The following is a 24,537-nucleotide window of genomic DNA, read 5'->3' on the forward strand; positions in this document are numbered from 1 at the left end:
TGTATTGTTTAAAAGTTAGATCTGAATATACATTGGCTTTAAAGTTACATATGGATATATACAGTTTGTTTCAAATTCAAGCAAACATTGAGCTCAACTTTCCATAATGAAATACACACTTATTATAGGAGGGAAAAAACCAGGTCCAGATCTATTATTATTATTATTATTATTTATTTATTTATTTATTTATTTATTTATTTATTTATATAGCACCATCAATGTACATGGTGCTGTACAGAGTAAAACAAAAAATAGCAAGACCCTGCCGCATAGGCTTTCATTCTAATAAAATCATAATAAAACAATAAGGAGGGGAAGAGAATGCACCAAACAGGCAGTATAAAAGTCAGAACAAAATCAAGTTTTAAAAGCTTTAGGAAAAAGAAAAGTTTTTAGCTGAGCTTTAAAAGCTGTGACTGAACTTGTAGTTCTCAAATGTTCTGGAAGAGCGTTCCAGGCGTAGGGGGCAGCCGAAGAAAATGGACGAAGCCGAGCAAGGGAAGTAGAGACCCTTGGGCAGGTGAGAAACATGGCATCAGAGGAGTGAAGAGCACGAGCGGGGCAATAGTGTGAGATGAGAGAGGAAAGATAGGAAGGAGCTAGACAGTGAAAAGCTTTGTAGGTCAACAGGAGAAGTTTATATTGGATTCTGAAGTGAATTGGAAGCCAATGAAGAGATTTCAGCAGTGGAGTAACATGGTCAGAGCGGCAAGCCAAGAAGATGATCTTAGCAGCAGAGTGGTGAACAGAAACCAATGGACTGATGTGAGAAGAAGGAAGGCCAGTGAGAAGAAGGTTGCAGTCGTCCAACCGAGACATAACCAATGCATGAACAAGAGTCTTGACGGAAGAGACAGACAGACAGTCAGAAGTGATCTACACCAAGCACAATACAACAGATCTACGCCAAGCACAAAAATGGCTTGAAAACTGTATAGGGAGTGTGTCCTGGGCCCCAACAGTTTTCAAAACTATTATAAACCGTTTTAAAGCAGTAGTGTAGATCCTGCCTAGGTGTGCTGTAAAGAAAGCCAAGTGCACAATACACAGAGAACATCAGTGACTGAGAAAGCAGTGTGCTATGGACACAACCCATTTATACATACTTTGAGATCTATACCTGCGTTTGTAGTTTTCTAAACTCACAAAACAGAAGAAGGACAAAGAAAATAAATTCCTTACATTGGATGATCAAAGCCCAGATCAAGTGAAGGATGGAGCTTGAAGGATACTGTATGGAAAAAACACAGAATCTGAGAAGCAATCCCACCAATGAGGAGGCTACCTGGCTGGTATCGCTCATGAGGAACAGGGAGGGGATCTGATGTATGACACTCCTTGGTATCTACTTCCCACACTATGTAATTGAAGAGGAACAGCAACATTACTGATACCACCAATTCAGAAGGAATATTTCTGTCCTAGATAGATTCTTATGTGTCAGTCTATAAACTCATCACTGGCAGTAGCCTAGTGAAACTAGCAGACTCGGCCAATATCATTCATCAAGGGAATAATATCACCTTCAGTATCAGCAAGGTAAGATACATATACCCTGAATGTCATACATGATGTATTGTTTGAAAGAGAGAACTAGAGAGTGAAAAGGGGGAAAGTCAATGTTCAAACTGAATGAGTCCTGGCTGCCTCATGCCCCCCTCACCCCCACTCTGAATGGCAGACTTGTAAGGGTTTATAGCCCATCTTGGTCTTGCATATTGATTGTTTCCCTAGTTAACTCTGGAAGACTGCTGGAGCGTTGTTGACAACTGGCAATCGCCGTGATTCTGATAATTACAGGGGAGATAATAACCCCTGCAAAATGAGGTCTTTGAGTGGTACCAAGGGGTTTCTCTTGCTACATTTCTCCCATGGGCATTCCAGGAAGTTCAGCCAAGCTGAGAAAGTGCACAAAATCTTTCATCATTCAAAGGGGCTCTGAAGTTGTTATTTAAAGAAAAGTTTTAAGCAAGGGAGGGGGGAAACCCACCTCTCAACCACCTTGAGTTAATAATGTGAGAGAAGTGCAAAACTCTATTCCTGCCCCTGAAAATGTCATTGATGCTCTCCCATGCCTACCCACCTGCACAAACACTTTCAATTTTCACCCACCTCCAGCCACTCTCAAGGCTCACAAATCAGGGCCAAAGTTTTCAGTCAAGCCTGCTTCTTATTCTTACCCTGCTTCTTGCACAATGTCTGAAGTCTGAGGCCACAGCTAGACCTAAGGTTTATCCTGGGATCATCCAGGGTTCGCCCCTGCTTGAGCACTGGATCCCCTGTGTGTCACCTAGATGAACAGGTTTGACCCCTGGACGATCCAGGGATAAACCTTAGGTCTAGCTATGGCCTGACTGTGGCCAGATCTACACGAAGCACAGTATAACACTTTGAAAGCATTGAAAACAGTATATGGAGTTGTGAGTGCACTTCAAAACCATTATAAAGCACTAGTGTAGATCCTGGCCAGATCTATGCCAAATAGGATATACCACTTTGAAAATGGTTTGAAAATGGTGTCAATGCTGTTTATAAAGCAGTAGTGTAGATCCTTCCCTTGCTTCAGTGAGTCCCCGTTCACATCCTAAAGAAGAAGCAGAGAAATAAGATGTACCAGTCAATGCAGTATTTGCTTGCTTCTAGGTGATATATGCTTTAAGGTGGATTCCTACATTGAGCAGGGGGTTGGACTCAATGGTCTTATAGGCCCCTTCCAACTCTACTATCAGCATTATATCAATAACTCTCATGTCACCTGCTCCTAAATGCAAGAGCTGTTATGATATGATTTGCCCATGTCATGCCTTTACCCTGGACAGAAGTAGGCTGCATCTTCATAAAAGTAAGCCTCTCAATACTCCTCCATCATTTCTGTTTCTCACGCGGGGGCAGCAATGATACAAAGATCGCAAAGTGCCACCGCCAATGAATCAAATAAAATGGTCAGGGAAGTGGTCTCTTTTGTGGTTTCAGCTGTGAGGCTGATATAATTTCCTGAGTTGTTTGGTTGAAATATATATAATCCCCAAGAGTCCTTCCCACAAGAAGTTTCCCATAAAACATGAGGGAGTATTATTCAACGTTCTCAACCGAAGTAGATATAACATTTCTTATGTGGTTTGGGTTTCAGTTACTCTGAAACATAAAACCAAATATGCATTATTATACTGTTCTATAAATGTATTTTATTTTAGGCATTTTGGATAACAAAATGATTTATTATTTACTTGTTAGAAGTTATTATCTAATATGACTGAGGATGTAATTTCAAAACATGCATTGGACAATATGATCTATTTATTATTTTCATTTAATATGATTGTAAAAGAACCAGCTTAAACTTTGTGTCATAATCTAGTTAATCTTTAGGGGCAAGGCAATTGGAATCAACATACAGTGATTAATCCTACAGTTGATATAAAATGTGAGTTGGATAAGGGGTATATAAACTCTTAAAATATAATCTATGGAGAACGTCATGTGTGAATAGGTACCCCTTAGCTTTTTCCTATTTCCCACACTGCAGATGCCCTTAGTGTCCATGGTCACAGATGCCTTAGTTTCATTGGTTACTGGTCTGGTCCAGGAAGAAAGTGCTGTTATGACCTATACAGTCCCATAGGTTTGGGACAAGACCAGCTCCTCATATACTGTATGAACCTGCCCAGATCTTAAGATCATTCAGGGAGGTCCTTCTCTTGGTACCACTTTTCTTGGGGATATGAGACAGAGCCTTCTTGGTGACTACTCCCAGGCTTCTGAGCTCCCTGCAAAGGAGGCTAGGTTAGTTCCCCCTCATCTGTCCTTCTGCCAGTAGGCAAACCATTTCCATTCAAACAGGCTTTTGACTTATAAGTTGATTTGCCATGTTGGGTGCTGCATTTATTCCTTTATAGATTTTATTGTGTTCTAATGCATCTGTTTTCACAAAGTATTCATTTCAAAGTTTAGTTCTTATTTTTGTTCAACACCTTTGATTCCATTTTCTTGGTAGAGAGGTGGGGTATAAATCAAATCAAATGAATACAAACATGCGTAGTGAAAAGGCAAGAAATATACTTCTCTTTCTAGCCACGGCCATCCAAACCGTGGTTCTAGTAATGGAACACACTTTATTTATTTATTTATGTTTAGATACCACTCTTCCTTGCAGGGAGACTATTACCTCTTTCACACATTACAGGAGACAAGTAACTCTCTGCTTTGACCTTAAACCATACAGGTTCATCTAGGTGTTTTGCAGTGATTTGACCCCTTCTGCTATTCCTTAGTGGGTGTTCATAAATCCTAGTGAGGAGATTAGATAATTATATATTTCATTCTTAAGATGCTGCATTTTATTTTAACTAAATGCATTTTGGCACATTAATTTATCTGTTACCATAATTCTTGCCCATCCTATCTATCTATCTCTATCTATCTATCTATCTATCTTAGCCAATTGCTGGCCATCAACCAAAACATGCTCACTAGGCATACATTAAGAGAGATAGGTCACCAAAGGGCTGTGTTGTTCTTTTATGTATAGCTGTATGCAAAAACAAGGAAAGCTTCCTCTTTAAAACAGTCACACCCTCTCTCCTGGCCCAGCTACATCAGAAGACATTGTCCTGTATGCCCAACAACATTCCAGTTAACCCCTCTCAAAGAAACAGGAGAGAAATGATGTTTTGTCTTTCGTTAGTTTTCTTTTTAGCAGCCTTCGGAGGTATTTTTTTCTACTTTAAAATAAAAAGGAGAGTTCCATTCTCAGAATGAATATGAAGTTGGTCTCTATAAAATGTCTTTCTTTCCAGGTGCCCAATCAAAGATCCAGCTGGTAGAGTCTGGAGGGGATGTCAAAAGGCCTGGAGAGTCCCTCCGACTCTCCTGTCAAGCCTCCGGGTTCACCTTTGGTGGTTATTGGATGCACTGGGTGCGACAGCCTCCTGGGAAAGGACTGGAATGGATTGCAGCTATTTCATTCTGGGCTGGTGACACAATACACTAAGCTGGCTCAGTGAAAGGGCGCTTCACCATCTCCAGGAACAACCCCTCAAATACACTGAATCTGCAAATGAACAACTTGAAAGCAGAGGATACGGCTGTTTATTACTGTGCAAGAGACACAGTGAGAGGAAGTGGATCTGAAACCTTGAAAAAACCCTCCTTTGCTCTGATCAGCTTTCCAATTCGATTTGGCTACAATGCACTGGATAAATAAATTAGAAGACGGGAGTTAATGAGAAATGCTGCTGAAAATTAGGTTGATTTAGTTTTGTCCAGTTACATGAGAGAAAGCCCCATCAATTCAAGTACTTTTGAACAACCTGAAAGCAGTTGTTTAACTAATATGCCAAGAGGAAATCTGGAGATATGACCCTAGTCTTTGGTAGGGGTGTGCACAGACCCCCCGCTCCGCTTCACTTGCAGATCCGCCATTTTCCGGATCGGGCCGCTCCGCCCCGCCCCCGCTCCGCCCACTTCCGCTCCGCTCCGCCCGGAGCTCCGGATCCGGATCCGGAGCTCCGTTTCCCCCCCCCCCATAGGCTTGCATTGAAAGCTAAAAAATTATACAACTTTTTTTCTGTTCAAGTTAGAAACCTCATGTTTGGCACCATGACACCTCATGGGGATATACACACGCATGCCAAGTTTCAAAGCAATCCAATCATCCCCTGATTTTTGGCGAATTTTTGAAAATCGGGCACCCCACACACAACATCCCTGCGAGGTGGGCAGGGGAGGAGGGAGGGAAGGCAGGCAGGCATGCAGCTGGCATTTCTGGGGGCATAAGGAAGTGAGCCAAGGATAAGCCAGTAATGCATATAAAATGGAATAAATCAATCAATAAACAAAGGAGGGGTGGAATTAAAAGCAGCAGTGTTGCTCAATAAACAACAAGAAGAACTTTTTTTAAAAGGCTATATCTGTCTTTTACCAGCAATAGGGGGACGTGCCCGGGGGAGGGGGAAGTAGTTGCCAGTTCAAGACACTGACAGCCACAGCTCTGAGAAGAAGTAAAATGCTCACTTCGACTCAGAACAGGCATTGCTCCACCACTGAAAAGTGACCATTCACTTCAACTCATGATAGGCATTGCTCCACCGTTTTACTCTCTTTGGAAGGCTCTAATGGCCTTCCAGTGCAGGAGAGAGTGGGGGCACGTCCACGATGAGATGCCCTAGGGGAGCTCATCCCCTTGCACCACATCGATTCAGTTGTTCCCCAAGGTTAGGGTGGGGAGCAGTGCTGTGTTTCTATCTCTTATTCTTGGCTTAGTATATGATTTCAGGTTGTGTTTGTGCATTTGGTGGGGCTACTGTGTTAAAAAACACGGGGAAAAGCCCGTTCAGATGAAGAAAGAGAAGTTTCCCAGAATCCCAAGTTACCTGTTTTGCCTATGCCCTCCTCCAACTTTGGGATCATCATGACCGGGAGCTGACTCTGCCCCTCAGCCCTTTGAAAAAGGTATTTTTCCCGCCGATTTTTTTAAAACGTCTAGCGCGCGACCCGTACGATGCAGAAAGTTGAGAGTGGTCTCAAAATGACCCCCATCCACGACTCTCTGTGCACAAGAATTTTCAGAACGATAGCTTAAACCCCCCCCCCAGTTATCCCCGATTCTTTCCCTCAATGCAATCCTATGGGCGAAAAGCCGAAAACGCAGTTTGAGCCGCGCGGTTGACCCGATTTTCACAAAAATATAGCCCGCGACCCGTACGATGCAGAAAGTTGAGAGTGGTCTCAAAATGACCCCCATCCACGACTCTCTGTGCACAAGAATTTCCAGAACGATAGCTTAAACCCCCCCCAGTTATCCCCGATTCTTTCCCTCAATGCAATCCTATGGGCGAAAAGCCGAAAACGCAGTTTGAGCCGCGCGGTTGACCCGATTTTCACAAAAATATAGCCCGCGACCCAGACAACGCAGAAAGTTGAGAGTGGTCTCAAAATGACCCCCATCCACGACTCTCTGTGCACAAGAATTTCCAGAATGATAGCTTCAAAAACAACGTAGTTATGCGCAATTATTTGCCGCAATGCAATCCTATGGCGAAATGTTTTCAAGATGGCGACCGGAGCGCTCCGCCTGAACTCAGAGCTCCAAAAAATGGGCGCTTCTCTTCGCCTTGCTTCTAGGGGGTCCGCGGTCCGCTCCTACTCCGCCTCTGGGTAAGGCGGAGCAGGCCAATCCGCTACTGCTTCTACGCTCCTAATCGGAGCGGAGCACATCCCTAGTCTTTGGTATGAGGTGTGAGCTACAGCATTTGAATACAGCTGGGTTCATAGAATCATAGAATCATAGAATAGCAGAGTTGGAAGGGGCCTACCAGGCCATCGAGTCCAACCCCCTGCTCAATGCAGGAATCCACCCTAAAGTAGGGTGATCATATGAAAAGGAGGACAGGGCTCCTGTATCTTTAACAGTTGTATTGAAATGGAAATTTCAGCAGGTGTCATTTGTATATATGGGGAATCTCTTCTTGATCACCACAGTTAAAGCTGCAAGTGCCCTGCCTTCTTTTAAATCTGGTCACTCTAGTATAGCTCCTGCAGCTTTAACTGCTGTGATTAAGAGGAAATTTCACCAGGTGTGACATGCATACAAATGACACCTGCTGAAATTCCCTTTTCTATGCAACTGTTAAAGATACAGGAGCCCTGTCCTCCTTTTCATATGGTCACACTACCCTAAAGCATCCCTGACAGATGGTTGTCCAGCTCCCTCTTGAAGGCCTCTAGTATGGGAGAGCCCACAACTTCCCTAGGGAACTGGTTCCATTGTCGTACTGCTCTAACAGTCAGGAAGTTTTTCCTGATGTCCAGCTTCCTGTAACTTGAGCCCATTATTCCTTGTCCTGCACTCTGGGATGATCGAGGAGAGATCCTGGCCCTCCTCTGTGTGACAACCTTTCAAGTATTTGAAGAGTGCTGTCATGTCTCCCCTCAATCTTCTCTTCTCTAGGCTAAACACACCCAGTTGTTTCAGTCTCTCTTCATAGGGCTTTGTTTCCAGTTAGACCAGTTTGCATTCATTATCTTAGCAATTCATAAAGCTGCCTTGTAAGGTAACCCTGTAACATTGTGTTGTTATCTGCGTATGGCAGAGCAGTGCTTAAGAGAGAATGTAGCCATTTGCCTCAGACCACTGCATGCCTTTATACCACAGATTTCTGCCTCAACTTCTACAAGTTCAGGAGGACTGTCAAATGCTACTTATAACATATTATATACTCAAAGCTCCTTATTTCTGACTTTTTGAAATGCAGATGGAAAAAGTGAATTTTCTTACATGAAATACCTCCGGCAAACCAAAGGAAAGTACGGACAGACCTTGTGTTCACCACCTTCTCTTTGACCTGCTACCAAGTTTGAAATCCCCCTTCCTTGCCATTGTTGCCTACACCTTTGTTAACACATTTATCTTTGTTGCATTCACACCCCTTCTTACCCTGACCCCTGGCAAACATGTCTGAAGTTGAGAAGAGTGCTCAGCTCTTTCTCATATACATAACTAAGGTTGGTTTTTTGTGGGCTCTCCCACACTAGAGGCCTTCAAGAGGCAGCTGGACAAGCATCTGTCAGGGATGCTTTAGGGTGGATTCCTGCATTGAGCAGGGGGTTGGACTCGATGGCCTTGTAGGCCCCTTCCAACTCTGCTATTCTATGATTCGAAGAAGAAGAAGAAGAAGAAGAAGAAGAAGAAGAAGAAGAAGAAGAAGAAGAAGAAGAAGAAGAAGCTGCCAATTGAAAAAATGCATTTGCCCTCAGACTAAAGTGTGAAAATGTGATTGTGGAGGGGGGAGATTTACACATTTGCATGGAAGTTTGGGGAAATGAGCAAAAAAAAACCCTGATTTCATCAATGAGTGGATGATAGAATGAAAGAGGCTTGGCAATCCATGAAACACAGATGGAATGGATTTAACAAAATCCATGCATCTCTAGTTAGAACTGTGGCCATAGCTAGACCTAAGGTTTATCCCAGGATCATCCCAGGTTCATCCCTGCCTGAGCGCTGGATGCCCTTTGTGGCAATTAGATGAACAGGTTTGACCCCAGGACAATCCTGGGATAAACCTTAGGTCTCGCTACAGCCTGTGTTTTCACATCTCTTTTTTTTAATGTCTGAAGATCAAGCATGCCCTTAATATGACTGTTGGCCTCTGTACTGCTTCCCTCTTTAAATAGAAACTTCTTGAATTTTAGAGCTCATTCTCGAGAACACAATGGAATCCAGATTCCTCCTTGTCTTGGGAATTTCTTTATCCTGCAGGGAAAATATCGTAGTGAGCAGAGTGTGTATGTAGGTAGAACGTGAAGGAGGTGCTTGGTTCTTTTGACAGCTAGGGCTCCTTTTCATAATCCCAGGGAATAACAAGTTCAAGACTTAAGTTAAAATGTGTTTTTCCCTTTTATGCAACAAACAATAAGTTCCTGGGTGAGGACCAACAAATACGGTCAACTTTTGTTTATTATTGGAGTGGAATTTAAGTTTGCAAAATTCACTGAACATATAATACACTGGGTTTTCTTTCAAACAGGGTTTCCCTAGAGAATTTGGTTGTCCTGTGCAGAAACATCAAAACCCAGTGAATCTGTATGGCTGACCTGCAATGTCACTGGTTTCTGTGCTGGTTATTAGTGGAGCTGGATCTGCCAGCCACCAAATAAAGAGCTGGAATAGGTAGTGGAGATACTACAGTGGTTCCCTCTGTTAGGCCAATTATGGCTCAGCCTTCCAGAACAGGATCTCTGTCTCTGATGATGCTTACAACAGTGAATATTATCTCCAGCTGAGCTCTCTGACAGCTACAGATACAGCCACATATTACTGTGCTAGAGGACACAATGACACATGAAAAGAGGAAGTAAATATATTTTAAATGAACAACTAGTTGATCTGTGAGCTCTCCCTCCAAAGCACAGCATAGTATCAATTAAACAGGAATGTACCATTTTATTCTAATTCTTTTAAGAATCATAGAATACTAGAGTTGGAAGGGGCCTAAAAAGCCATTGAGTCCAACCCCCTGCTTAGTGCAGGAATCCACCTTAAAGCATATGTGATGGCTGTCCAGCTGCCTCTTAAATGCCTCTCATGTGGAAGAGCCCACTACCTCCCAAGGTCATTGCTTCCATTGTCATACTGCTCTAACAGTCAGGAATTTTTTCCTGATTTCCAGCAAGAATCTGGCTTCCTGGAACTTGAGCCCACCATCCCATGTCTTGCACTCTGGGAAGATCAAAAAGATATCCCAGCCCTCCGCAGTGTGGTCACTCATTTGCACATTTTAAATTTATTTATTTATTTTACTAATTTCTATACCTTCCAATAGCCCTTTGGGCTGTTCACAAACCAAAACAAATCAGTGGACTGGATTGTCAGGAATCCTGTCCTGATATGGCTACTAGAATGGGTCAACTCACTCCTTTCCAGAAGACAAATTTGTGAACCGCCCAGAGAGCTTTGGCTATTGGGCGGTATAAAAATGTAATAAATAAATATTTATAGATTTCTCTAGTTTTTCCTCCTTGTTAGCTGCTCTTTGTTGTTCAAGTCAGGCCTCATCAGAATAATATAGCATTTGGGGGGAAAGATACATCCTAGTATCCCAGCACTTGAGGCTAAGATAGAGAAGATCTCCACAGCTACCATGTATTTCCCCTTGGTGCTCAGGTAGGTGGGAACAAAAGACAACCAAACGCTGCAAAACACCAGCATGCTGAAGGTGATGAACTTGGCTTCATTAAAACTATCTGGCAACTTCCTAGCAAGGAAAGCCACGGAGAAGCTGATGATGGCCAGAAGTCCCATATAGCCCAGAACAAAATAAAACATGATGACAGACCCTTCGTTGCATTCAGCGATGGCCTCTACAGTCACTGAATGCATGTCAAAATCTGGGAATGGGGAAGAGGTTGCCAGCCACACACAACAAATACCTGTTTGGATAAGAGTGCATGATACAACAATGGAGTTGGACAGTCTTTTTCCCACCCACTTCCTCATGCTGGACCCAGGATGGGTGGCCATGAAAGCCACAACCACTGTGATGGTCTTAGCCATCACAGAAGAAACAGCCACCGAGAAGATGATGCCAAAAGTTGGTTGTCGTAGAAGGCAGGTCACTTTCCCCGGTTGTCCAAGGAATAGCAAGGAAGAGAGGAAGCAGAGCAGGAGGGAGATGAGGAGAATATAGGTGAGGTCCCGGTTGTTGGCTTTGACTATGGGAGTATCTTTGTGCTTAATAAAAATTCCCAGCACCAATGCTGTGCTGAGGGCAAAAAAAATAGCAACTGAGGCTAAAGCAATCCCTAAAGCTTCTACATAGGACAGAAAAATTATAGTTTTTGAAATACATTGATCATGGTTCTTGTTTGGATATCGATCATCTCCACATTTGAAGCAGTCATCCGTATCTGGGTGGGAAAAAGGGAAAAGGTTTCATTTCACTTGAAGTGTACATCTTCATCAGGGGCAATGCCATTTCTGCCTTTCAGGTTGGGATTGGGTCATGTTGACTGTTACCTCCTGAGTTCCCTTTGTGGATTTGACCTTGTTAAAGGCACTATAAACTGTGGTGTAGTTTATTCCTGTTACTCATTATAGCAGTAATTGTATTAGTTGGATTCAATGTTTATCTTCTAAACACATTTGAAACTCGTTTAAAATCATAAAGCATATTATTTACATTTTTTTACATCACCTTTCACAGATAGAAGAACATTCATGAACCTTTGCTTTGCCATTCCTACACTTGCGCTATCTATCTGTACTCTACATTTGTAGCCTGGCCTTCCTTCCACTTCCTATATGTGTGTCATCCCCCCCCTTTTTTTTTAGGTTATCTCTAAGCTTTTTGTGGAGCCACATTGGTTTCTTCTGTGGGGATGACCAGGGTGGGATCTACACTACTGCTTTTAAAGCTCTTTGAAAACATTTTGAAAACAGTATATGGAGTGTGTCCTGGGCCCCAACAGTTGTCAAAACTGTTATAAAGTGCTTTAAAGTGCTTTAAAGCAGTAGTGTAGATCCCCCCCCCTGTTGTTTTCGATCTTTCTTTTCCTTCTTGGAATTGTTTGTAATTGTGCCTTTAAAATTTTCTTTTTAAAAACAACAACACCCATCCTAGACTCCTTTTCTCATTATGGCCACTTGCCATGGAAGTTCTGAGTTTATTAAAGTCAACTTTCCTAAAATCCAGAGTACATGTTTGGCTACACTCAGCTTTTGCTTCCTTTAAAATTAAGAACTCAAGTATGATGTGGTCACTTTCCCTTCGAGTTCGCATAACTGCCACATAAGTCATCACTATTGGACAGGGTCAGACTTCTTAAAGCAACAATAACCATGGTTTCTGTTAGTGCTTTATATTTGATTATCAAACCATGTTTTATGTATAGGGATGGATTCAGGCACAATGGCAAGCCAAATTTCAACAAACCACACCATGGCTTTGCAGTACATGTGAACCAGGACTGAGATAATTATGGCACCTTTTGGAATCTCTCATTTCCCAATTCTGTCAACAGGTAAAAACTAGGGGTGTGCACGGACCCCCCGCTCCGCTTCACTTGCAGATCCGCCATTTTTCGGAGCGGGTCGCTCCGCCCCGCCCCCGCTCCGCCCACTTCCGCTCCGCTCCGCTCGGAGCTCCGGATCCGGATCCGGAGCTCCGTTTTTGCCCCCCCATAGGGTTGCATTGAAAGCTAAAAAAGTAAACAACTTTTTTTCCGTTGAAGTTAGAAACCTCACGTTTGGCACCATGACACCTCATGGGCGTATACACACACACGCCAAGTTTCAAGGCAATCCCATCATCCCCTGATTTTTGGCGAATTTTTGAAAATCGGGCACCCCATTCACACCCCTTGGGATAGCTCCGTCAATTTGCATGTTAGAAACCTCAAACTCGGCACCAGGGCAGCTTATCCATGTGTCCACATGCACGCCAAGTTGCAAGCAAATCCCATCATCCCCTGATTTTTGGCGCGGCTCTACCCTCTAACGCACCTCCCATAACCCTAATTCACACCCCTTTAGATAGCTCCGTCAATTTGCACGTTAGAAACCTCAAACTCAGCACCATGATAGCTTATCCACGTGTCCACATGCACGCCAAGTTTCAAGGCAATCCCATCATCCCCTGATTTTTGGGGAATTTATGAAAATCGGGCACCCCATTCACACCCCTTGGGATAGCTCCGTCAATTTGCATGTTAGAAACCTCAAACTCGGCACCATGAGAGCTTATCCATGTGTCCACATGCACGCCAAGTTGCAAGCAAATCCCATCATCCCCTGATTTTTGGCATGGCTTAACTCACCCCAAATTGTCCCATTCTACAACTACGTCAATTTGCACGTTAGAAACCTCAAACTCAGCACCATGATAGCTTATCCACGTGTCCACATGCACGCCAAGTTTCAAGGCAATCCCATCATCCCCTGATTTTTGGGGAATTTATGAAAATCGGGCACCCCATTCACACCCCTTGGGATAGCTCCGTCAATTTGCATGTTAGAAACCTCAAACTCAGCACCATGAGAGCTTATCCATGTGTCCACATGCACGCCAAGTTGCAAGCAAATCCCATCATCCCCTGATTTTTGGCGCGGCTTAAACTTTTTAACTCACCCCAAATCAAGTCCCATTCTACAACTACGTCAATTTGCACGTTAGAAACCTATCCTTTGGTCCCATGACAGCTTACCCATGTGTCCCCATGGACACCAAGTTTCAAGGCAATCCCATCATCCCCTGATGTTAGGGGAACTTTTGAAATTTGAACACTCCAGTATGTCAGGGATTTAAAGTTGCAATTGCAGACAGCTCAATGGGGCCAGTTCCAAGGCAATCCCAACATGCCACGAGATAACCCTAAATCTTCTGGCACATTTGAAAAAGGGATTATTGAATTTGATAAAGTCTAAGTGAGCGCAGGAAGGACTTCTCCCCTTAGTCAAAGCAAGACACATACACCATCGCTGCAAGGCGGGAAGGGGAGAAGGGAGGGAAAGCAGGCAGGCAGCATGCATTGTAGTGCCGCAAGGATGGCTTGAGCACTAACGCATAGCAAACCAACCCATAAGTGGGCGCAAAGTGAGGCAAAGATGGCTGGTTGTTTCTTTCTAAGCCAGCAGTTACGCCTTGAGGGGCACAGAGGAGGACGATTGGGAGCAAACCAGGCACCAGGCGGGCAGAGAGGCAGGCAGAGTAGGCGAGGAGTCAGTCCTGGCAGATGCCCCACCACAGCAGCACCCCGGGGGAGGCGGGCAGGCAGGCAGGCAGGCTGCGGGCATTTCTGGGGGCACAAGGAAGTGATGGCTGGTTTCTAAGCCAGCATTGCAGTTAGTCACGCATTGCAAACGCAAACCATCCCAGCGAGTCGGTCACCGAGGAGGACAGGCTAGCAGAGGGGCAGGCAGAGTGACATGTCATAGATCTAGTATTGGGGAGGAGTCAGTCCCGGCAGATGCCCCAACACAGTAGCACCCTGGGTGGGCATTGGAAAACGCCATCTTGTGGGTCAATACTTCCCCCACCCCATGTCCTGCAGGGTTGCCTGCCTAACCCTTGTGGGGATGGGAGATGGAGAGCTTAGAGTGGCAGTGCCAGCAGCAGCCTTCGGCTTTCCCCTGGAACCAGTCGCCTTGCCCGCCTCTTTCCCCAGCAAGATCGCCTGGTGCTGCCTATGAAGATGCATCTTCATGCTGCTGGTTCCATAATGCCCTGTCGATGAACCCCTGCTTAGGCTGAGTTTGCAGTGGCGACAGACAGCAAAGCTGGGATCCGCTCCCAACTCAAAGTGGTCCCACACGATGCTTGTCTTTCGTTTCCGTGGTGACACCACCAATTGCCCGCCTGAGCTCTCTGGTGTTGCCACAGAAACAGGGGTGTGGGATGAGACTGGGGAGAGAGCCTCGGCCTGCTGCTGCTCCTCCTCAGCCCCCACATCCTGGAGGCCCACCGCCTCCTCCTCCTCCCCCCCCTCCACTGTGCTGAGGACCTCGTCTAGGTCCATCAGCGGGCTCGTGGGCTGAAAGGAGAATGAAGGAGTTGGGGATACTCCTCCTCCTCTAATGGCACTGCTGCCACGTGCCTCTTGCAAACGGGCACTTTTCCCATTCCCACCCTCAAAAAGAGAACGCCGGGCACAAGTTGCAGAAGAGAGTGGCTCTGCCTGCTGCTTGTCCTGCTTCTGTTTTGGAGCAGTCAGCCAAGGAGTTGCCCGTTTGAGTTTCACAGGAGGAGAGGAAGCCTGCTTACTGCTGGCAGACTGAGCCTTGCTGCTTTCAGCACGCCTGCTTCCTCTTTTCATGATGACTAACAAAATATTAATACTACTAATACTATGTATAAGGTACTACTAAGAATATGTATAAGAAGAATATAATATGTTTAAATGTAGGGAAATGGGACAAGAACAATAAAATATACTACTACTAATATGTATGAGAATATACTAATATATATATATATATATATATATATATATACTACTAAGAATATCTACAAGAATATAATAATATGTTTTAGAATATTACTAATAAATGTAGGGAAATGGGACAAGAAATGGGACAACCACTACTATAAGAAGAACAAAATATGAATACTACTACTAATATGTATGAGAATGTATACTAATAGACTACTAAGACTATGTCAAAGAATATAATAATAATATGTTTAAGAATAGGGAAATGGTGTGCGTATGCTTTCCCCAAAATGCTCAATCTGTGGCTGCCTGTTGAACTTGACAAAAGCAGCCCACTCCGTCGAAGTTACACAGAGAAGAAAAAGAGAATCCAATTTTTTTGGTATATTTGGTATATAGAAGATAGAAGGAAACACAATCAGGATTTAAGAGAGGGGAGGGGGAAAAAGAACCAACCACTACTATAAGAAGAACAAAATATGAATACTAATATAATATGTATGAGAATATATACTAATGGACTATGTGAAAGAATATAATAAAATATGTTTAAGAATATAAATGTAGGGAAATGGGACAAAAAGTGTGTGTATGCTTTCAAAAGAAAGCTTTCACAAAAGCAGAACAGTCAGGCTTTAATACAGGGAAGGGGGGGGCAACCAACCCAACCACACACTCCAAAATTCAAAAATAAAGTTTATATTAAATCAAAGTAAGGGGAAAACACAGGGCAAACTAAGCTACAAGTCAGAAAGAAGCAAACAAACACACACACGCGCCAAACTAAACCTATATTAAATTAATCTATCTCCAAAGCAGGAGCACTAGCTAAGTAAGTGTTCCCTCCACGAACGCCAACCCACAAAGAGACACAAAACAGAAAGTTCTCAGGGTGGGTCTGCCTTAGTCCCCCCTCCAACGCTGGGATTGGAGGAGGATGCTTTCTGAGGAGATCAATTCTCATCAGGATTGGGAGTTGAATGTGCCTGTCATCGCTTCCAAAAAAATAAATAAATAAATAAAAAAAACCCAAACCCCGATTTTTAAAAAAATATTGCACGTGAACCACAGCACGCAGAAAGTTGAGAGTGGTCTCAAAATGACCCCCATCCACGACTCTCTGTGCACAAGAATTTTCAGAACGATAGCTTAAACCCCCCCCCAGTTATCCCCGATTCTTTCCCTCAATGCAATCCTATGGGCGAAAAGCCGAAACGCAGTTTGAGCCGCGCGGTTGACCCGATTTTTAAAAAAATATTGCACGTGAACCACAGCACGCAGAGAGGTGAGAGTGGTCTCAAAATGACCCCCATCCACGACTCTCTGTGCACAAGAATTTCCAGAACGATAGCTTCAAAAACAACGTAGTTATGCGCGATTATTTGCCGCAATGCAATCCTATGGCGAAATGTTTTCAAGATGGCGACCGGAGCGCTCCGACTGAACTCGGAGCTCCGAAAAATGGTCGCTTCTCTTCGCCTTGCTTCTAGGGGGTCCGCGGTCCGCTCCTACTCCGCCTCTGGGTAAGGCGGAGCAGGCCAATCCGCTACTGCTTCTACGCTCCTAATCGGAGCGGAGCACATCCCTAGTAAAAACAATACATCTATACATACTGACATTATTGCATTTCTACAGATCTGCTTCCCTGAAATCCTCATTAGGGTGATACAGACCACTGCCTGGCTAAAAGGATACATGAAAATCAAAATAAATTAATACATCCTAAATTATCAACTGTATAAATGTTATATGCTGGGATATATCGTGCATCATGTCACCTACCCTTTTGGTATGAAATCTTCCCTTCTGGGCATGTAATGCAATCATAGCAGCAGAATTTTTCCCCTTCCTTACTTTTTTTCTGTTTTCCAGCCTGGCAGGAAGCAGTACACACAGAGAGGGGACACACCTGTCCATGAGCAGGGAAAGATTTGTGTTGTTGTTTGTTTGTTTTTAAGTCAGTGGATTTAGGAAAAAAGAACAGGTGATAATTTGAGAGTTATGGATGGAGGACCTGGTGCATTCAGAATTTTACCAGTATTTTCCTGAGCATACCAGGTATTATTTATTTATTTATTTATTTATTTATTTATTTATTTAAAACATTTATATCCCTCCCTATATCATTAAGATCTCAGAGTGTCGTACAGATAAAAACATACAGTATAAAACAATAAATATACACAGTTAAAAAATTAAACCATGATCCAAGTTAAAACAATATATAATTTTGTTTGTATCGTTTTTGGAGTCAATTGCTTGTCTGAGGCGAATTCAGATAAATAGAATTGTTCTATTCAGCTGAGTGCTTCATTCCATAGAAAATGGAATGGCGAACTAAAAGCACATAATCCAGTTCATAGCAGTTCCAAGTTATCTGGCTTCTTCAGAGTCCTAAGAAACTTTAACCAGACCTAGTAAACATTTTTGTCAACTGCCCAGAGAGCTCTGGCTATTGGGCGGTGTAGAAATGTAATAAATAAATAAATAAATAAATAACTATTTTCCAGTTCTCAAAAAAACACATCTAATTGTTTTCAAATGATGTGGAAGAATGCAGATAATTGGCACGTGCTAAGCCAGGGTGGTTAAGCATTTTGAGCTAAAGATTATGGCCATACGAACTATTCCTAAATATGGTGGCTATATAACCATGGTTTAAAAACCCTCACTAACCATTTGCTGCAAATGGGTTAGTGGCCCAACCATGGCTTAGGCCTTAGCTAGACCTAAGGTTTATCCCGGGATCGTCCTGGGGTCATCCCTGTTCATGTAAATGACACACAGGATATCCTGGGGGCATGCAGGGATGACCCCGGGACAATAAACCTTAGGTCTAGCTAAGGCCTTAGTGTGTTCTCTGAAGAGGCCTTGTTTTAAATATGACACCAACTTGGTGCAGGAATAATTTCAGAGCCTAACCTGCCCCCACCCACCACCCCACTGCCATGACGAGTTTAATTTATTATCCACACCTGGTTAAAACGCCTGTTCCACACCATCATATAATCAGCAATGAAGAATCCTTGTCCTTCACTTGCATCCAACCGTCCAATTTTCACTTTTTGGAAAGATTTGTTTGGAAACATAACCATGTTCGTTATATCAAATCCAGCTGCCATTTCTCTGTTTTCATTAAAGGACACTGTTTCTCCAGCTGAGTTGTTAAATGAAATGCCTTGAAGAAATGGGTGGAGCTAGTTGAAAGGGAAAAGGAAGGGGCAACTCTCTATTTTTGAGACTCCATGCCTAAATATAAACATACAGTTCCCTGCTAATCCAGTTTTATCCAAGTTCAGCTGGCAAACACACAGCATGAGAATGCATTACTTACCGTGTTATTTTAATGTTTGATGCATAATTAAATTAATTTGTTTTCATACGTTTTTTAAAAATAATATCCTTCAGTTAAAGTATTTCCAAGGCAATTTACATCGGATCATATTGTACTTTATTTTAAATTATTTTTAAAAGTATTTTTACCCCACACCCTTCAAGTGGCTCACATAAAATCAATAACCTCTCCTCAGCCACAGAGTCTAAATGACCTGACATAAATGGGAAACGGCATGAGGAAACTCAAGCAACATTTCTTAAAGTTAGACTTATCAGTCAATAGCAGAGAACATTTATTTATTATTTATTTATTTAAATAATTTTTATAGCACCGCCTCACCATTTCTGGCATCGAGGTGCTTTACAATAACCTATAAAACAATTCCATTAAAACCCTCAACCCACATTAAAACAATTCCATTAAAACCCTCACCCTCAAACCATTAAAAGCCCTCAACCCCAATTTAAACCACCCCCTCCCCAAACTCTTATGAAAATAAAAACTCCTTACAAAGGCGTTTGAAGCCATTGAGAGTGGGAGCCTGTCTAATCTCCAGGGGCACATTATTCCATAACCGGGGGGGCAGCCACTGAAAAAGCCCTGGCCCCCGCACATTCCAATTTGTAGCAGGGGACCATCGGGGCACCCTGCTCCTGAGAGCGAGTCTGCCAATGGTGAGACACAGGAGAGAGGCGAGTGCTCAGGTATCCAGGTCCCAAGCAATGCAGGGCTTTATACATGGTCAAAGTATAAAGCACTGCTTTATACATGGTTTTAAGTGCTTCATAAAATTGAAGCACTTAAATGATCACAGCAACAGAGAATATATATATTAGAAATTAAAAACATGAAGGGGTTAAAAGGTCTTCACCTTCAGGCTAAACAAAATTAATCAAGTGAACTTCCCTGGGGGGAACTGCCTAATATTGTACTCTTTGAGTGCAATCCGATGCATGTTAATAAGTGGGGGAAATTGAATGCTGAGAGTTGTAGGCCTTTTTTTCTGTCTAGACATACGTAGGACTTAACCCCTAGATGGAAAGAGATTAGACGAAGTCAATGAGTATAAGTCTATCAAAGGCTAAGAACATAAGAAGGGCCGTGCTGGATCAGACCAAGGGGCCATCAAATTCAGCAACCAGCTGCCCACAGGAAACTCACAAGCAGGACATGAGTGCAAATCATCATGATGGCAATACGTTACCTCGACTATCAGAAGTGATATGACTATGTACACCAGTTTCTGGCGAACTGAAGTGAAAGCACGCTATCGCCTGCTATCACTGATGCTGCTTAAACTTCTAGTAACAGAGCAGAAACAGTGAACACCCCCAAAATGTGAAGCTGTGTCCTTTAGAGGGAATGAACCCCTGGGCAAAACATGTTGATTAGCACCTCCCTGGACAGACCACTCAGCAACCCAACTGGCCAACAGTACTTTCATCTTGTTGGAATAGAGCTTGGATTCACTTATTTTTACAGGAGAAAGTTGGGTGTTGTGGCAACTTCTACAAGAAATATCCATGAAAAGAAAACCATTTAATTATGAAGACATTACCTGCCAGGGCTGGAGATCTTGAAGTTCAAATCTCTTGCCCTTCATTATTGCTCTGTGTTTGGATCTAGATGAATACATGGTCTGTAAAGCATGTGCCACAGCATAGACGGCATTATAGATACTGTAACTGTGGCCAGTCATGCGCATTTCAAAAACAGCTCCAGGAAGAGCATCCAGCTTCTCCTCCCCAGTACATGAGTTATCAACTTTCACTGGAATCTTAGGATTTGGAAATGAACAGTTGAATGCCTGTTCCCAGAAGTCCTTGACAAAACCATCTCCTTGTATACTGTAAAATCTCAAATTCTGAAGATATGCCTGGAACTCTGGAGGTTCATTTGAATGAACAGCAAAGAAAATTGTTCCCTCAAATATTTCAAAATCCCAACCCCGTATCATACCAGTTACTGCAAAATCAATCTGGGCTGTCATGACCCATACCTTTCCAACAGATGTGTTTTCCCTATATTCAGGATCTGCTATAATAATTAAAGCGATAAGCCATATAACGGTTATAGTTTCTCCATAGACAACACATGTTCTAGCTTTCTCATCCATGAAAGGCAGATAAATACGTTGGGCCTTAATGCTAAGTTCATCAATGGCATGAAAATGGCCTTGGTTTGGGATTCTTTCTATGAAAGCTGAACAAATTTGGTTCTTCGAAAGCAGTGATTCCATGACCTGCAAGAAATGATCTCCACTGCCATCATCCACAACCAGGAGCCCAACCCAGGTCCATCCAAAATGACGAAGTAACCAAATAATCCCCATATATTGAAGGTTTTCATTTGTGACCATGCGATAAAAGGAAGGGAACTGTTTTACCACATTCTCTTCAGGGGCAAATGAGCCATATGTAAGCTGAAAGGAAATGTACACATATTATAGAGATAAATTAAGAATGAATGTATGACTGTATATTTGTGTGAGTTCCTTTTTAAAATTTGGTGAGGTAACATCCACCATCAGTTAAAAGTAGTGTACTAAATGTCAAGACCTAACATTTGAAATGTGGTTGCAGTCTCTGGGGATCAGTTATGGGCAATAATTTCCTAGATATCCCTGAGTCTACCCTGAGTTTTCTGATCTTCTGACACTCTGAACCTGTTATCCATTTGGCTTGTTTTCCACTCAGTCAGATCTCTCCTTCTTAGTAAACCATGTACTCATTCCCAGAATATCAAGAGAGAGTGAGCTATATTTATGATTCATGAATTTCTACTCCCCCATGAAAAAATCTTACCTGTGGAATCTTGTAGAGACTTAAGATGTCCGCCATGTGGAAGGAGATATCAGAAGCAACTCCCCCGATAATAGCCATTAGATTTTTCTGGGTGCCACATGCATAGTTGGGGACAAAGGTCTGTGATTTAAAAAGCAGGTCTAGAGTTGTACGATATATCATCCTCTCATCGTAGTAGCTGTCATAGATGTGGAAACCAAGTGTGATATTTGCCAAGATTTTGAGATCCTTGTTGACTTTATTTATTGCGAACACCAAGGCCAAGGCATGCTGGTAGAACTTTGTAAACATGCTGCAAATAGAGTTTTACACGTCTTTCACAATTGTAAGTATTATCTCATTTAAAAATTGCATCTGGCACTGTATAAATTCAGCACATTTTTTAAAAAAAAATGGTGGTGAGGTGTCACCTTACAAAATTGGGGAGGGGGACCTTTCATTACAGGAGGAAAAGATCTTGATAGATGTTAAACGTTACTTTTTTAAAAAAAAAATATTACTGAATGAGAAACAGGTGTGACTTAAGCCAAACAGCATGGGAGTTTTCTGTGTTTAAGGTCCTGGTTACGAAAGTAACATAACCCTTGAAGGAAGGAAGAAGGAAGGAAGGAAGGACAGACACAAGTTTAGTGCTTACATAATGTGATAATTTAGGTGAGCAGTTTTTGCATCTTTTCCCTGTTTTTTTGGTGCATGAGGAAAATGTGAGCCTAAACTCTTTTAGTGTTTCCATCATAGATCTCACTTGACTTTTCAGAAAGAATTCCACAATTATAAGTAATATTGAGGTGTGGGACAGTCAGAAGAAATGTTTCATTTCACCACTTCTCTTAAATAATTGGCAAATGTTTTGTGATTTCAGGCACTTAGAGCACTTCACATTTATTGTCTCAGTAATGTTTTGAGGGAATCATAATCATAATAATGGAAAAACAGGTGTGTGGATACCTTCATGAAAGTGCAAAAGTCATCTATAACAGAATGAGTGAACACAGGTAGATCAACGTCTGCCAGAAACTGACAACATGTTGAGCATTACACTGATGACACAACACAATGACCGTTGCTTGCCACCGGAAAATGTAACTCAATCCGCATCTCATTGAGGAATAGAATGAGTAGACAGAGAAGCTTTTACAGTGAACTTGTCTTCAAATGCCTCAGCCTTGTCTTCAAATGACTTATCTTCAAATGCCTCCCTTGGTGTCCTCATGCAACCCACAATCTTTCACTCTCAAGTTGTGTGCATACATGAACACCCAGCCCATGTGCAATGTGGGGATGATGATATGATCGTAAATACAATGAGAAATCATTGTTCTGGTAAACAATTTCCACATATTACAAATGGGAACCCGGTTGGTGTGGAACATGAGCAGGAGTATGCTGTTGTCCTCATGTCCTTCTTGTGGGTTTTCCACAGGTAGGTGATTGGTCCCTGTGTAAACAGCATACAGGACTAGATGGGCCTTTGGTCTGATCCAGCATGACTCTTAAACACTGAGTCTGCTATGGCTTCATTAGCCAACCCACAGCACAGAACACAAAACCCATGCCAACCAGATCATTGTGGTCACTATGGAAAGATCTGTATTAAGGTTATTGTACATGGACTGCTGTTTGCTACAGTTTGGACAAATAGCCTTCATTTTATTAATATTTATAAGACTCACGGTTTATAATGTTGGGATGAAATTCAACATTTTTACCACATCTACCATAAACTACAGAAGTGCTTTTTAATAATAATAATAATAATAATAATAATAATAATAATAATAATAATAATAATAATAGAAGTACTAGTAGTAGCAACAATAACAACAACGTGCCCCACACAAATGCTCTTTGAGAATTGTATTTCCTGCTAAAATATTGTGTCCAATGCTAGTGTAATGTAAGCCTCACTCATTTTAAAGGGTCTACTCAAAGTAAGACTAACAACCTTTGAAATTCAAAGGTGCCAAAGTTCCCATGACATGAGAAGGGGAGGGGAAAAGAACCCCTTACATTGGAAGATCAAAGCCTGGTTCCTGAGAAGGGTGTTCCTTGAAGGAAATGTCATAGAAGATAAAAAGGACCTGTGAGGAGATCCCACCAATGAGAAGCCCCCCTGGCTGAAACCATTCATGCGGCACAGGGAGGGGATCAATTTTAGGGCAAGTCTTTCTCCCTGCTTTGCATTCCATTAGAGGAAGTAGAAGCAGCAGCGTCCTCAACATCATCACCATTTGAGGCAAGAACTTTTCTCTGGAAAGCTGAGTCTTATTGCTGGGATCAGCTTCATCTAAGCAAGCAACAGTAGATGGAAGCCAGCTGTGCCAATACACTACATAAAGAGGAGGTTTGTTTATCATATTATTATCTGTTGACATCCATCATCAACCACAAGAACAAATGGCTTGATTGATTTACAAGTTGAAAAGGGGGGGGGGCATTGTAAGAGTTCGACCTGGCCAAGCCCTGCCCTACCTCTTGTTCCTCATCCCAGTTCTCAGTGACATGAGCGGAAGGTTTATAATCGCTTTCCAACTTGCTTGTGGGTTGTCATGCAGAATCTTTTACTTTAGATAATTGCAGGGGAGATAATTACCTCTGCAAAGTTTGAGCTCCAAGTGGCACCACAACAACCATGTTCCCCACTTCTGCCCCTTCGTGAGGCTACAAGGGGAAATGGCTTCAAGGGGGTAACCATGAGTAAACATGAAATAAAGAGCTAGACCCCATGGAGGGGGGGAGGAGGAACTAGACAGATGGAAGACATTGTTGGCTTAAAACTAGCAATTATCCATTTGAACTACTTCTCCTTTGCCTCCATTATGATAATGATGATAACAGTAATTCGTCCTTCCCTCCTTCCTTTCTTTCTCTTTGCTGGCAATTATTTTATTGATTCCTGTACCATCATGTTTTACCCCCTATGGGGGTGGGGATTTCAACCAGGAATTCTGCATGGGGGGTAAGCGT

At 42.6% G+C, this 24,537-nt stretch overlaps 1 protein-coding gene and 1 pseudogene across 1 annotated transcript; one reads left to right on the top strand and one right to left on the bottom strand.

Moving 5' to 3' along the window:
• Nucleotides 1-1,217: 1,217 nt before the first annotated feature.
• On the top strand, nucleotides 1,218-9,848 carry LOC134405966 (Ig heavy chain V region MOPC 315-like; annotated as a pseudogene).
• Nucleotides 9,849-10,507: 659 nt separating this feature from the next.
• LOC134405967 (vomeronasal type-2 receptor 26-like) lies at nucleotides 10,508-21,125 on the bottom strand. Its single transcript, XM_063137200.1, has 4 exons — nucleotides 20,325-21,125; nucleotides 18,405-18,626; nucleotides 17,212-17,338; nucleotides 10,508-11,409 (listed from the first exon to the last, which is right to left on the bottom strand). Exons 1-4 carry the CDS (start codon nucleotides 21,123-21,125, stop codon nucleotides 10,508-10,510), a joined length of 2,052 nt encoding a protein of 683 aa, XP_062993270.1.
• Nucleotides 21,126-24,537: the final 3,412 nt, after the last annotated feature.

Source organism: Elgaria multicarinata, chromosome 11, assembly GCF_023053635.1.
Source record: "Elgaria multicarinata webbii isolate HBS135686 ecotype San Diego chromosome 11, rElgMul1.1.pri, whole genome shotgun sequence".
In the NCBI taxonomy this organism is placed as follows: Eukaryota; Metazoa; Chordata; class Lepidosauria; order Squamata; family Anguidae; genus Elgaria; species Elgaria multicarinata.